Genomic DNA, 12,982 nt, shown 5'->3' with positions numbered 1-12,982 from the left:
TCGAGCGATCGCGAGCACGAGACACAGAACAGGGAAGTGTGTGTCTAAACACACACTTCCCTGTTCTGTTCTGACAGGAGTGACAGATCGTGTATTCCTATTAGCTAGGAACCACAATCCGTCACTTCCTCTAGTCAGTCCCCTCTACATTCAAATAGAATCACCTCCCAGGGAACACAGTTAACCCCTTGATCGCCCCCTAGTGTTAACCCCTTCCCTGCCAGTGACATTTTTACAGTAATCAGTGCATTTTTATAGCACTGATTACTGTATAAATGCCAATGGTCTCAAAAATGTGTCAAAGTGTCCGGTGTGTCCGCCATAATGTCGCAGTCCCGATAAAAAATGCAGATCACCGCCATTGCTAGTAAAAAAATAAAAATAAAAAAAAAATAAAAATGCTATAAATCTATCCCCTATTTTGTAGACGCTATAACTTTTGCGCAAACCAATCAATATACGCTACTTGCGATTTTTTTTTTTTTTACTAAAAATATGTAGAAGAATACATATCGGCCTAAACTGAGAAAAAAATTAGCTTTTTTTTTAAAAAAAAAAATGAGGATATTTATTATAGCAAAAAGTACAAAATATTGTGTTTTTTTCAAAATTGTTGCTCCTTTTTTGTTTATAGCTCAAAAAATAAAAAACGCAGAGGTGATCAAATACCACCAAAAGAAAGCTCTATTTGTGGGAATAAAGGATGTCAATTTTGTTTGGGTACCACGTCGCTCGACCGCGCAATTGTCAGTTAAAGCGACGCAGTGCCGAATCGCAAAAAAATGGCCTGGTCATTGAGCAGCCAAATCTTCTGGGGCTGAAGTGGTTAAACACACACAGATGGGAGAGGGGAGGAAGTTCTAAATCAAGCTGCTGGGGACATGGACAGCAATAAAAACTTGACAGAGGATTAAACCCTTTGGCCTCTTGCACACAATACTCCTGTTTGAGCATCTACTTTCTCAGGTGTGTTTTTTTTTTTTTATTTCTTTTTATATCCACACATTTTCGCGCATATGCATTTGCGCAAATTCACGCACATTTCCGCGCATGCGTGGTAGTTTGTGATTGCATTGACTGTCAATGGACAAATCCGTGCAAATCTGCTTGTTTACGCAACTGTGTGCATAGGCACATTACAATTAATGGGTTGTATTTTAGCTCAGTAAAAAAATAAGCTGTACTGAGCTTTGTCAAGCTGCAGTATGCAAGAGGCCTTGTGTTTGGACTATAGCTTGTTTATGAAAATGGATGCATAGCATGACTGTTGTATAACAGAGGTAACTCTACCACCACTTATATACCCCAACCTCTTAACCTTACCGTATTAATTGAGACCACACCAAGGTTGGAGTTAACAAGGCCGTAGCAGCCTAATTTATTTAAACAAATATATATATTCCAATTAACATAAAACATTGAAACATCTGTTAATCAACCCATCAATCTCCTAGCGTTGGTCTTTGCAGGAACTTCATAACCATCTGTGGAAAAACAATACTGCACTGCGCTACCTCTCCAAGTGTATTAATAGGCCTCAAGCCGAAATGCTGGCTCAGAGACAACCACTAACCGCAGTGCCCCCATTAACACTTTCCAGCTAATCTCCATTAGCTGGAAACCACCATCAGGACCCATAGCAACGATAGTTCCTGAACTCTTCCTTCTGAAATATCTTCCTTCCCCTGCAAAGACCAACACCCGCCACTGCCACGACATTGCAGGATTCAACGAACCTGTCCGAAATGAAAAGCAAGAAATACAAAACAGCCAAAAACAATGAAACCAAAGGGAGGGTGGGCGGGAACTTTTCCCTAAACTGTGATGACTCATAGGGAGGGGCCTCCCTTTTATCTCCTCTCCAACCCCTCCCCCCAGCACCAACCTGATACACTCCCTCTCCTGATACTATTACCCTGTTTCCCCAGTCATGTAAGCCCTCCGCCTATGTCATTTCATTTGCTTTGCTCCGGGCTTTTCTTGACTGTTGTATAACAGAGGTAACTCTACCACCACTTATATACCCCAACCTCTTAACCTTACCGTATTAATTGAGACCACACCAAGGTTGGAGTTAACAAGGCCGTAGCAGCCTAATTTATTTAAACAAATATATATATTCCAATTAACATAAAACATTGAAACATCTGTTAATCAACCCATCAATCTCCTAGCGTTGGTCTTTGCAGGAACTTCATAACCATCTGTGGAAAAACAATACTGCACTGCGCTACCTCTCCAAGTGTATTAATAGGCCTCAAGCCGAAATGCTGGCTCAGAGACAACCACTAACCGCAGTGCCCCCATTAACACTTTCCAGCTAATCTCCATTAGCTGGAAACCACCATCAGGACCCATAGCAACGATAGTTCCTGAACTCTTCCTTCTGAAATATCTTCCTTCCCCTGCAAAGACCAACACCCGCCACAGCACCCAAAGGAAACACCTTACCTATGGGTGCCCCTCCACACCCGAAGTGCTCTCTGAATACCCTCTTGTAATCCGAACACCCACATGTCAATACCCACCTCATGCAAATACACCCCATCTGCCCTCAGGTATCTCCCTTTCTCAAACTCCAATTCCACATGCCTAATAGCCAATCCCCCATGCCTAACCATGAACTTGCTCACATCCCTATTAATCTTTCTCCTGGCCCTACTAACCCTTTCCACCGACCTGGCCATCCGCCATGTTGTACGAGCCACCATGTCCGACCAAAACAATGACCATGCCAGGAAAATCCCTCAATAACCGCCGCACATCGAATTTGATGTCCCACGTAATGTCCAACATGGACCTAACCCCCAAACCGTTGCCGCCCACGTGCAAAAACGTCGGGCAGCCTGTCCCTTTTTTGCATACCGATGCACTTCAGTAACAATCCTACCCCATAACATCCCAGGGACTCCCAACCACGAATACAGCCTACCATCTATACAAACCCATATGCCTGCCTTCTTACCCAACATCACCCCTCCTGGCCCCCCAGAACACCTAGGAATGACCCATTATCCAGACCATTCCTGCCACCGATTCTGAAATTATAAGAGAGCAAACCCAACACCATGACCAAATAGTATTCCATACCACGCAGGGCCTAACATCAAACTCCTCCCCACCCTAATACTTCACAACCCAACCACAAGTTGAGGCCGAACTGCTGTCTGGGACCTCCTTGATTCCCACCACCCAATACGCTTTTACCGAATCCACATCCAGTCCACTTCTGGCTGCCTCCGTAGCAGCCCCTATCCAAAATGAATGAGAGGAAAACTCCTTCTCTACCCACCCCAATGCCCGTAAACATTTTCTTACAAAAAATCATCAACAATATGAAAGCGCGATACAGTAGATCCATCTACATGAGGCACAGCAGTGATCCTGGCACTGGAGCACCTGTACTGACCTCCCTTTTACCCATTTGATCGGTCTTCGATCTACGCAAAAATAAAGCCAACCCGTCATCTCCACATATAACCTCGTGACCCCCAATTCCCCCACGAACCTTTTTAAGGACTGACCAACTCCTCTATCCGAAACACCCCAAAGAACGCTAACAAAAAGGGCCACCTTGAACAAGATGGCCTGGTATTCAGATCAACACACTCCCCCAAATATGCTACCATACCCCGCATCATGACAAAGGTTACTGGTCTCCTGGCATCCCTGCGGGCCACCGATCGCCGGTAACTCTTAATCGCCCGTCTCACCCCAAAATCTTGTATGAAATCAGGTTGACCTTGCAATTTGAATAGGAAAGCTAAACCAGCTAACTTCATATTCACAGCAGGAGTGGACACACCCTCTTCCCTATGCTTCACCTGAAATACAACACCAGTAAACGAACTGCCAGGCCAGCTGACCCTTCACCAGCCTTTTGAACGAACGCCAGCCCTTCCTTCCATCCCCTTCAGATCCCTGAACGAAGCACCCCACAATTTCACCGCCAGCCCCACCAGAAACAATTCCAGCAACACTAAATTCTTCCTAACTCCCGCTTCAAGCCATGACCACGGCCATGGTCCAGCACTCCACTGACCCTGGAATAAAAAACCCCAAAACCCGTAGAGCCAACAGTATCTGTAATAATTTCAAATGTCAAAATTGCTAACGGGCCCTAAAATCCATAGAGCCCGTCCGTGAAAGGATTCCCAAACAAAAAAGGTATGCCATACCCTCAAGTTCTCCCAAGCGCACAATGCTCGTGGGAGACCTGATCCCGGCTGTACTTGCCAAAAACCAATGATAGAAAAACCCGCCCCCATTGGCCGAATGTGACATGCCAAATTCCGCTTACCCCCGAACGATTGCAGTACTCGCAGCTGACTTTGCGTAAACTAATCACACCTGCAATTTCTCCTTTTAAATTCGCCAGCTTATCTACCGTCAACCTGCGTTCCATTGCACCCGAGTCCAAGACAACGCCCAGGAACGTGATGACCACGCTTAAACCAATCACACCTGCAATATCCCCTTTTAAATTCCCAGCTTATCTACCGACAACCTGCGTTCCATTGCACCCGAGTCCAAGACAACGCCCAGGAACGTGATGACCGTGCTAGGCCCCCCCGTCTTCTCAGGTGCCACCGGAATTCCAAACCGGTCCGCTCTGTGTTCCCACGTAGCCAGGAGCCCCGCGCAGATTCTGGAAGAAGCTGGTACCATGCAAATGAAATCGTACAGGTAATGGATGATCGAATTCCCGCCCGACACATCCCTTACCACCCCTCCCACAACTGAGCTAAATTGCTCAAACAGTGCACAGGAATACATAGCAACACATCGGTGGGCATTGGACGACGCAAAATTACTCATTCCAATGACACCCCCAGCAACCGGAAGCTATCCGGGTGAACTGGGGGTAGCCGAAAAACTGATTCCACCTCCACCCTCGCCATCAATGCCCCCTTGCTGTAATGACGCACCCAACCCACCGCAGCAGCGAACGATGTACTACTCACCGAACATGTCTCCTGGTCAATGGCATCATTAACCGACCCCCTTTTGGAAAAGAAAGTGGTGAATCAACCTAAATTTGTTGGGCTCCTACTTTGGCACTACTCCAAAGAGGAAACTACCAAATCAGCGAAACAGTGCAGACGGAAAGGGGCCCTCCATGCGACCCCATGAAACTTCCCTACTAAGTTCCTCAGAAACTACATCTGGCTGTCGCATGGCCGATCACAAAGTGCAAGACACCGTGGAATCACCTCTAAAATACATGGAATCCTAACGCCAGCTGTGAAACCTGAATCCCGCAACTGAGCCACTTTCCAATCCGGATACCTACCGAGAAAACGGCCACATCCTTTTCACCATCACTGTGGTCCTCCCTCTTGTGTCCAGCCTCTCCAGCACGACCTATTCCTTGCTTGCAACCTCTGGACGACTGATGAGACCATCCACCCCTGAACACTAGTGCTTGTACCGGCACATCCCTCTGAACGTGCAGGTCCTAGCATTGTACTGCCAGCATACCCCTTTTTTGTTGCCGGCCGCCTGTCCCTGAGCCGAAAGTCCACCGGCCTCCCCTGAAAATTAACTGGTGCGGAGCCCACGCAGCCGTCCTCAAGCACAGTCACAGGCTGATGTCCTTATGGTCCCATCTCAACACCGGCCAGATAACTCTCCACTGACGAAAATGCTCAACATACCTCAGCCACTCCGTGCCCCCGTAAGCTTTATCCGCCTCCCCTATCAAATCCTAGTAACAAAAGAGTGCCGAACAGTATTCGGGGTTCTTTTTCCCCACTCACCCTTGCACTGATGGTAAAACTCCTGTAGCCAGTTGGCAAATGTCGTCGGGATCAACCGGTATCCCCTCTACTCTCCGTCCTCCTTTGAATGATCCGGTTTAACCCTATCCAGGTTAAATTTTTGCTAACTGCAGCAGGGAAAAAATCTCCGCATACTCACCCTACCACATCTTTTCTCATACTTCAGGCTTCAAGTGTGCACCCAATGGCCCCTCATAGTAAACATAGACCTCGCATTTTGCAGAACCAGCTAGTCTGATGACTTCCTGTCTGCCCGCAGCTTCCCCTGCCACCACCACCTTGGTCGTCCCCTGCGTAACCCCACCTGTGTTACCTGTGACGGGCATGTTGTCAAGGCCGGAACTACCGGAGCTACCGCACCCCCCAGCAAAATGGCTTGGCCGACTACTCTTGCTGGTGGGACCCAGGCTGACACCGGCCCAGCGGGGGCTCTAGCCGCATGCCCCAACTTTTGCATCAATTCCTATGTCCCATCAAGAAAACCCAGTAACCCCGCAGCCCCCCCCCAGCTGCCTCAGCCACCGCCGTCCTTCCCGCCGGACCCATCTGTCCTGCCCTCTTGCCCTATGCTAACAGACAATCCCTCATGATATAAGTGTAAAGGTGACTTACCGGGCTGCACAGGAGTTGCCCCATCAGCCGACCATCTGCTTTCCAACGACGTTGCACTGCACTGCTGGAGGGGGGAGCAGCCTCTTCTTCCGACTCCCAGTTCTCCTGCCGACCTCTGTCCAGACCCCTCTTCCTCTTCTGATGAGAGCCCGCCAGGCATAACAGCACCAGCTGCCGATGGTTCCGCTGACCTCCGAACCCCCCCGCATTGCGTACCCACTCACCGGCTTCTGGACGGCCTTACCAGGACCAGTGTGTGGGGCCTCAGTCCTGCTGGCCTCCGCTTGCCTGGAAGTCCTCCCCGGCTGTCCCCCACTGCTCCTCCTAAGGTCCCTTGGCGGTGCATAAGAAAGCCCGGGAACCCCTTTTGCTTTGTTCCTCAATGGTAGGCCTCAGGCCGACTGACGTAGCGCTAGGGGGCCTGTGCCCTCCTGTTTCCACCGCCTAGTAGGCCGCAATGCCGCCCCGGAGCTCCCAGACTGTCCTCCTGGTGACCTCCTGTGCTGGAGGGGAGACCGCACAGGACTCCCCCCATCCCGCGCTGTTGCCCACTAGGCCGGGGGTCCCGTCGGGAGTCCCTGACAGGGTACCCCCCGACTGACGCTGTGGCCTAGAGTGACGGTCCGGTGAGAAAATCGCTCCAGCGGCCTGGGCCTACACGCCCGATTGCCCTACCTCCCCCCTGTAATGTCACCTGCTGCTGTTCGTGTTAGAATAAGCCCCAAAGTGTCCTGCAGCCAACCAGAGACCCTGAAACGCTGCTTCCTCCCTGAGCTGGGCCAAGAGCTGCTCCACCTCTGACATGCTTCTGCTGAACTTTTCCCTAAACTGTGATATCAAATGGCTGGGGTCATAACTGATCACATATGCAGCACCATAGCGACTGAATATCAAACAGAGGCTAACATGTCAGCTTCCTTGATTGTAAAGAATAGGAGGATTTAGTTGTGCTTCAAGATCTGTGCTTTAACCGCTTGCCGACCAGCCGCCGTCATTTTGCTGCGGCAGGTTGGCACGATCACGTGAACCGTCGTAGCTATACGTCGGCTCGTGGGATCGGGATAGCAGGCGCGTGCCCGCTGCACTGCGGGGGTGCCGATGCTCGAGCGATCGCGAGCACGAGACACAGAACAGGGAAGTGTGTGTCTAAACACACACTTCCCTGTTCTGTTCTGACAGGAGTGACAGATCGTGTATTCCTATTAGCTAGGAACCACAATCCGTCACTTCCTCTAGTCAGTCCCCTCTACATTCAAATAGAATCACCTCCCAGGGAACACAGTTAACCCCTTGATCGCCCCCTAGTGTTAACCCCTTCCCTGCCAGTGACATTTTTACAGTAATCAGTGCATTTTTATAGCACTGATTACTGTATAAATGCCAATGGTCTCAAAAATGTGTCAAAGTGTCCGGTGTGTCCGCCATAATGTCGCAGTCCCGATAAAAAATGCAGATCACCGCCATTGCTAGTAAAAAAATAAAAATAAAAAAAAAATAAAAATGCTATAAATCTATCCCCTATTTTGTAGACGCTATAACTTTTGCGCAAACCAATCAATATACGCTACTTGCGATTTTTTTTTTTTTTACTAAAAATATGTAGAAGAATACATATCGGCCTAAACTGAGAAAAAAATTAGCTTTTTTTTTAAAAAAAAAAATGAGGATATTTATTATAGCAAAAACTACAAAATATTGTGTTTTTTTCAAAATTGTTGCTCCTTTTTTGTTTATAGCTCAAAAAATAAAAAACGCAGAGGTGATCAAATACCACCAAAAGAAAGCTCTATTTGTGGGAATAAAGGATGTCAATTTTGTTTGGGTACCACGTCGCTCGACCGCGCAATTGTCAGTTAAAGCGACGCAGTGCCGAATCGCAAAAAAATGGCCTGGTCATTGAGCAGCCAAATCTTCTGGGGCTGAAGTGGTTAAACACACACAGATGGGAGAGGGGAGGAAGTTCTAAATCAAGCTGCTGGGGACATGGACAGCAATAAAAACTTGACAGAGGATTAAACCCTTTGGCCTCTTGCACACAATACTCCTGTTTGAGCATCTACTTTCTCAGGTGTGTTTTTTTTTTTTTATTTCTTTTTATATCCACACATTTTCGCGCATATGCATTTGCGCAAATTCACGCACATTTCCGCGCATGCGTGGTAGTTTGTGATTGCATTGACTGTCAATGGACAAATCCGTGCAAATCTGCTTGTTTACGCAACTGTGTGCATAGGCACATTACAATTAATGGGTTGTATTTTAGCTCAGTAAAAAAATAAGCTGTACTGAGCTTTGTCAAGCTGCAGTATGCAAGAGGCCTTGTGTTTGGACTATAGCTTGTTTATGAAAATGGATGCATAGCATTACAATTACACAAACACACCAATGCCCCGTACATGCGATAGGACTTTCCCGACAACAAAATCCATGGATTTTTTTCCAACGGATATTGGCTCAAACTTGTCTTGCATACACACGGTCACACAAAGTTGGTCGGAAATTCCGAACGTCAAGAACGTGGTGACGTACAACACGTACGACGAGCCGAGAAAAATGAAGTTCAATAGCCAGTGCAGCTCTTCTGCCTGATTCTGAGCATGCGTGGAATTTTGTGCGTCGGAATTGTGTACACACGATCGGAATTTCCGACAGCGGATTTTGTTGTCGGAAAATTTGAGCTCCAGAGCTCAAATTTTGTGTGACAGAAATTCCTATGGAAAATGTGTGATGGAGCCCACACACGGTCGGAATTTCCGACAACAAGCTCCCATCGAACATTTTCCGTAGAAAAATCCGACCGTGTGTACGGGGCATTACAGTAATTTTCAACACTGTCCACTTCAAATTCTGATCCATACCTTTTACTTTTAGTAGCACTTTGGAGCGTGTAATTTCCATTGTTGACACATAACAGGAGTATTCATTTTCATCACTTTTCTGTAGCTTTTTTAGCTGAAGTGAGGCATTTCCATTTTTGATTTGATCTAAGAACAGTGAGGTTCGCCCTGCATAGCTTTTGTCTTGATCTCGTAACATGTCTTTGCCATGATAATAGCTATGCACATTCTGCTTTTCATTGTTAATATTCCAGTGAATTACCGGTAAATCTTTTCCAGGAGTAAAGGAACAAGGTAAAATAACAACTCCTTTTAATTCACCTGTAACTTCACCTGTCAAACAAAGAATAATTCAAAATCTACTTATTTGAAAAAAAAAAATCCTAGCTATTAGAGAAGTAGAATATTTATTTGTATACTGTACTTTAGGTTTATTTTTTAGCCAATGAATGCTTTTTTATCTCTTTCTAATTTGGTAGACATTTTAAGTGGCAGAAACAGCAGAACGTTAACAATGATGCCAGTATTATGCCCCGTACACGCGATCGGACATTCCGACAACAAAATCCATGGATTTTTTCTGACAGATGTTGGCTCAAACTTGTCTTGCATACACACGGTCACACAAATGTTGTCGAAAATTCCGAACGTCAAGAACACGGTGATGTACAAGCCAGTGCGGCTCTTCTGCTTGATTCCGAGCATGCGTGGAATTTTGTGCTTCGGAATTGTGTACACACAATCGGAATTTCCGACAACAAGTTTTGTCGGAAAATTTGAGAACCAACTCTCAAACATTTGTTGTCGGAAATTCTGACAGCAAATGTCCGATGGAGCATACACACGATCTGAATTTCCAACAACAAGCTCACATCGAACATTTGTTGTCGTTAATTCCGATTGTGTGTACGCGGCATAAGAGTGGAGAGCCTTTCTGAGTTGAGCATTCTAATATTTTGGACGTTTATTATACAATTCCATATATTGTCCTAGTCTTCTTATTACCAATGAACATTTCCAACTTGTCCAGTCATTTGGTGAATTATTATGCTCTATTCTGGTATATATGACTCATTAATATAATATATAGAGATAGTCTCTGCCCTAAGCAGAGGTGTCCCACTCTAAATGCAGTGCTGCTAAGCTGTAGTCAGTCAAGGCCGAAATTGTCAGTTCTACTTTCTGTAGGTTTATCCCCCGATGCTGAGTACTATTGTTTACTTTTGCCTGCTGTTGAGGAGCATCCCTGGCTAATAGTGTTGGATGACCAAGTAGCCTGAGTTATGAATATTTATATCTCCCTGACCAACCACTAGGAGGTTTATTGCCAGTGGTGCATGCTGGGTAAGGCTATAAATACTTGGGGAACCTTCTGGAACCGCTTTTGCCTCCTGGGCTTTACCTGGGGAGTACATGTGTGCAGCTGTTCTCTAAGGCTGGCCATACACGATGCAGACAGTGCTGACAGGGGAATCAGCAATTGTCTTCTCCCGGCGGGGGGAGCAAGCAGGGAAAGACAATTGATTATCGGTAGCGGCTTTAGCAGCTGCTTGCAATAATTGGAAGTGAATTCGGCAGGCTGGTTGTATCCAAGTTGATCGATCAACTTCAGCTTGCCCATTAACGGTTCGAATCTCGGCCGGTTCAGCAGGAAATTCGAATCGTGTATGGCCAAGCCTAATCTTACAGGCCTGCTGCCTCTGGGGAGCACATGCTTGGAGAAAAAAGGCCTGAATTTGGGGCCAGAGAAGCCTACACTGCCTGACTGGATGATATATCTAGGAAGAGTTCATCTAGATTGGAGCATCAGGGGTGAATATCTGCAGGAGAAGTGCCCAAAAGAGCTGAGTGCAAGCTTGCAGACCAAAGGAAGTCTGATGGCTCATTCAATCATGTACTACAACTGCTTTACTTTCTGAAATATTCAGCGTGCCAGTCTGGCTTAAAACTGAATTCCGGGTACAGCTATTGTTGCATAGTTACATTGTTACATTGGTCCACCTTGGACCAATGTAACCATGCATGTGCTATACTTACCCACGGAAGCTGTAGATCACTGTAGTAGGCAGCACTTCTACAGTCATTGCCGCTGCCTTGCAGGTCCCGTGCCGAGTGCTCTCCCTGCTGCTTAGTGAACACAGGATTTCGGTCATTTGCTTGGCAGTGGTGCCAATCAGAGGTCATTTTTCATTTTCTAAATGAATGCAAAGCATTTCCTTTTTGGATGAAGTGGAGATCAGGAGGACATCATCGCCCCACTTCTCCACCTTGTCCAATCAGAGAACGCTTTGCATTAATTGAGAGAAAACAAAGTGTTCCCTGAATGATGCCCGTGCCAAGCTAGGGACATCTTGTGATCACTAAGCACCAGGGCAACTGCACAGGACGGGACCTGGAGGCCAGCGGCAATTACTATGTTATGCTTAAGCACTAATAGTGCGTGAAACACATTACCAGCATTTCTCCCTATGCTTGCTGTGATTGTCATGCTTTAAATATTTTTTTACAATAAAGCTATCAACTGGAATGAAGCTGTCTGGAGTTTCTATTGCTTTAGGAGTGCCTATTACAGAGACTTCCAGTTTCCATGCGGATCCCACAGGCATGGCACATACATATTTACATTAGTCCAAGCTTGATCCATGTAACGATGCAAAAATAATCATACCTGGAATTCAGTTTTAAAGTGGTTGTAAACCCTTTACAATCACTTCTGACTACAGGTAAGCCTATAATAAGGCTTACCTGTAGCTACTGTGAATTTCTCCAAAACTTGCATAGTTTAGGAGATATTCACTGTATACACATGTGTCAACGTCATCGGCACATGCACACTGAAGAGACGGTCGTTCGTGCCATTTCTTCAGCTGCTGTGGCGTTACCGGCTGCTCCCAAGCGCATGTGTGGGAGTGACGTCATCGCCGCTCCAGCCAATCACAGCGCCGGAGCTCACGATACTCAGAAGTAACTCCGGGAGACGTGTTGCCGGCCAAAGCGGTGTTCCGGGACCGCTGCGGGGGCTTCGATCTAAGGTATTTCATGATGAGCTAGTATGCTATGCATACTAGCTCATTATGCCATTGTCTTGCAGGTTTTTTTTTCTGCCCTTTGCTGTATGAATCAGAATCAGGAATCAAAGTCTGTGTGTTTCTTATTTTGAGCATCCTGTGCCTAATCCCTCTCTTCATGGGTATACAGATTTAAAGTGGTTGTAAACCCTTACATATACCCTACCCAGTGACGTAACTATCCTCATGAGATACACAGAGATGAAACAAATCCTCCTACATAAATTGTACCTGTTTATCCGCAGTTTTCTCTTCTCAACATCCTTTAAAAGTTCAGAGTTTATAAAGCTTATTTGACTGTCATAAGTTGTAACTATCTTTCTGCAGCTCTTTTTTTCTCCACATCTGTTCAAAGTGCTGAATTTGAATGCTTGTCTCAGCCCTGATTCACACCTATGCAGGTTGCAGTTTGTATATTGCAGGTGCATTTTGCGTTTTTCAATACATGCATTGAAGTCTATGGAACCAAAAATCAGAAAAAAGTCCCTGGCCCTTTCCATAAAATGCACAGATGTAAACTACATCTATAGGAAACCATGTTAAATGGACTGTAGTGTGTTTCTGCAAAACTGAAAACACGCTAAAAAATGCATAGGTGTGAGCCAGGCTGGATTCACACCTATGCATTTTTAGTGCTTTTTGCATTTTGCAGATTTGCACTACAGTCCATTTAACATGGTTTCCT

At 46.2% G+C, this 12,982-nt stretch overlaps 1 protein-coding gene across 6 annotated transcripts in view; it reads right to left on the bottom strand.

Annotated features, from left to right (window-relative positions):
• The window catches only part of HHLA2 (HHLA2 member of B7 family), a 63,083-nt gene that overhangs the window by 21,898 nt on the left and 28,203 nt on the right, over positions 1–12,982 (bottom strand). For all 6 annotated transcript variants that reach the window (XM_073614974.1, XM_073614975.1, XM_073614970.1 and 3 more), the window contains exon 3: positions 9,251–9,562. In XM_073614974.1, the coding sequence (XP_073471075.1) occupies positions 9,251–9,562 (312 nt within the window). The remainder of the gene's footprint in view (positions 1–9,250; positions 9,563–12,982) is intronic.

This window comes from Aquarana catesbeiana, linkage group LG02 (assembly GCF_042186555.1).
Source record: "Aquarana catesbeiana isolate 2022-GZ linkage group LG02, ASM4218655v1, whole genome shotgun sequence".
Taxonomy (NCBI): Eukaryota; Metazoa; Chordata; class Amphibia; order Anura; family Ranidae; genus Aquarana; species Aquarana catesbeiana.
This window is presented reverse-complemented; position numbering and strand designations above follow the sequence as displayed.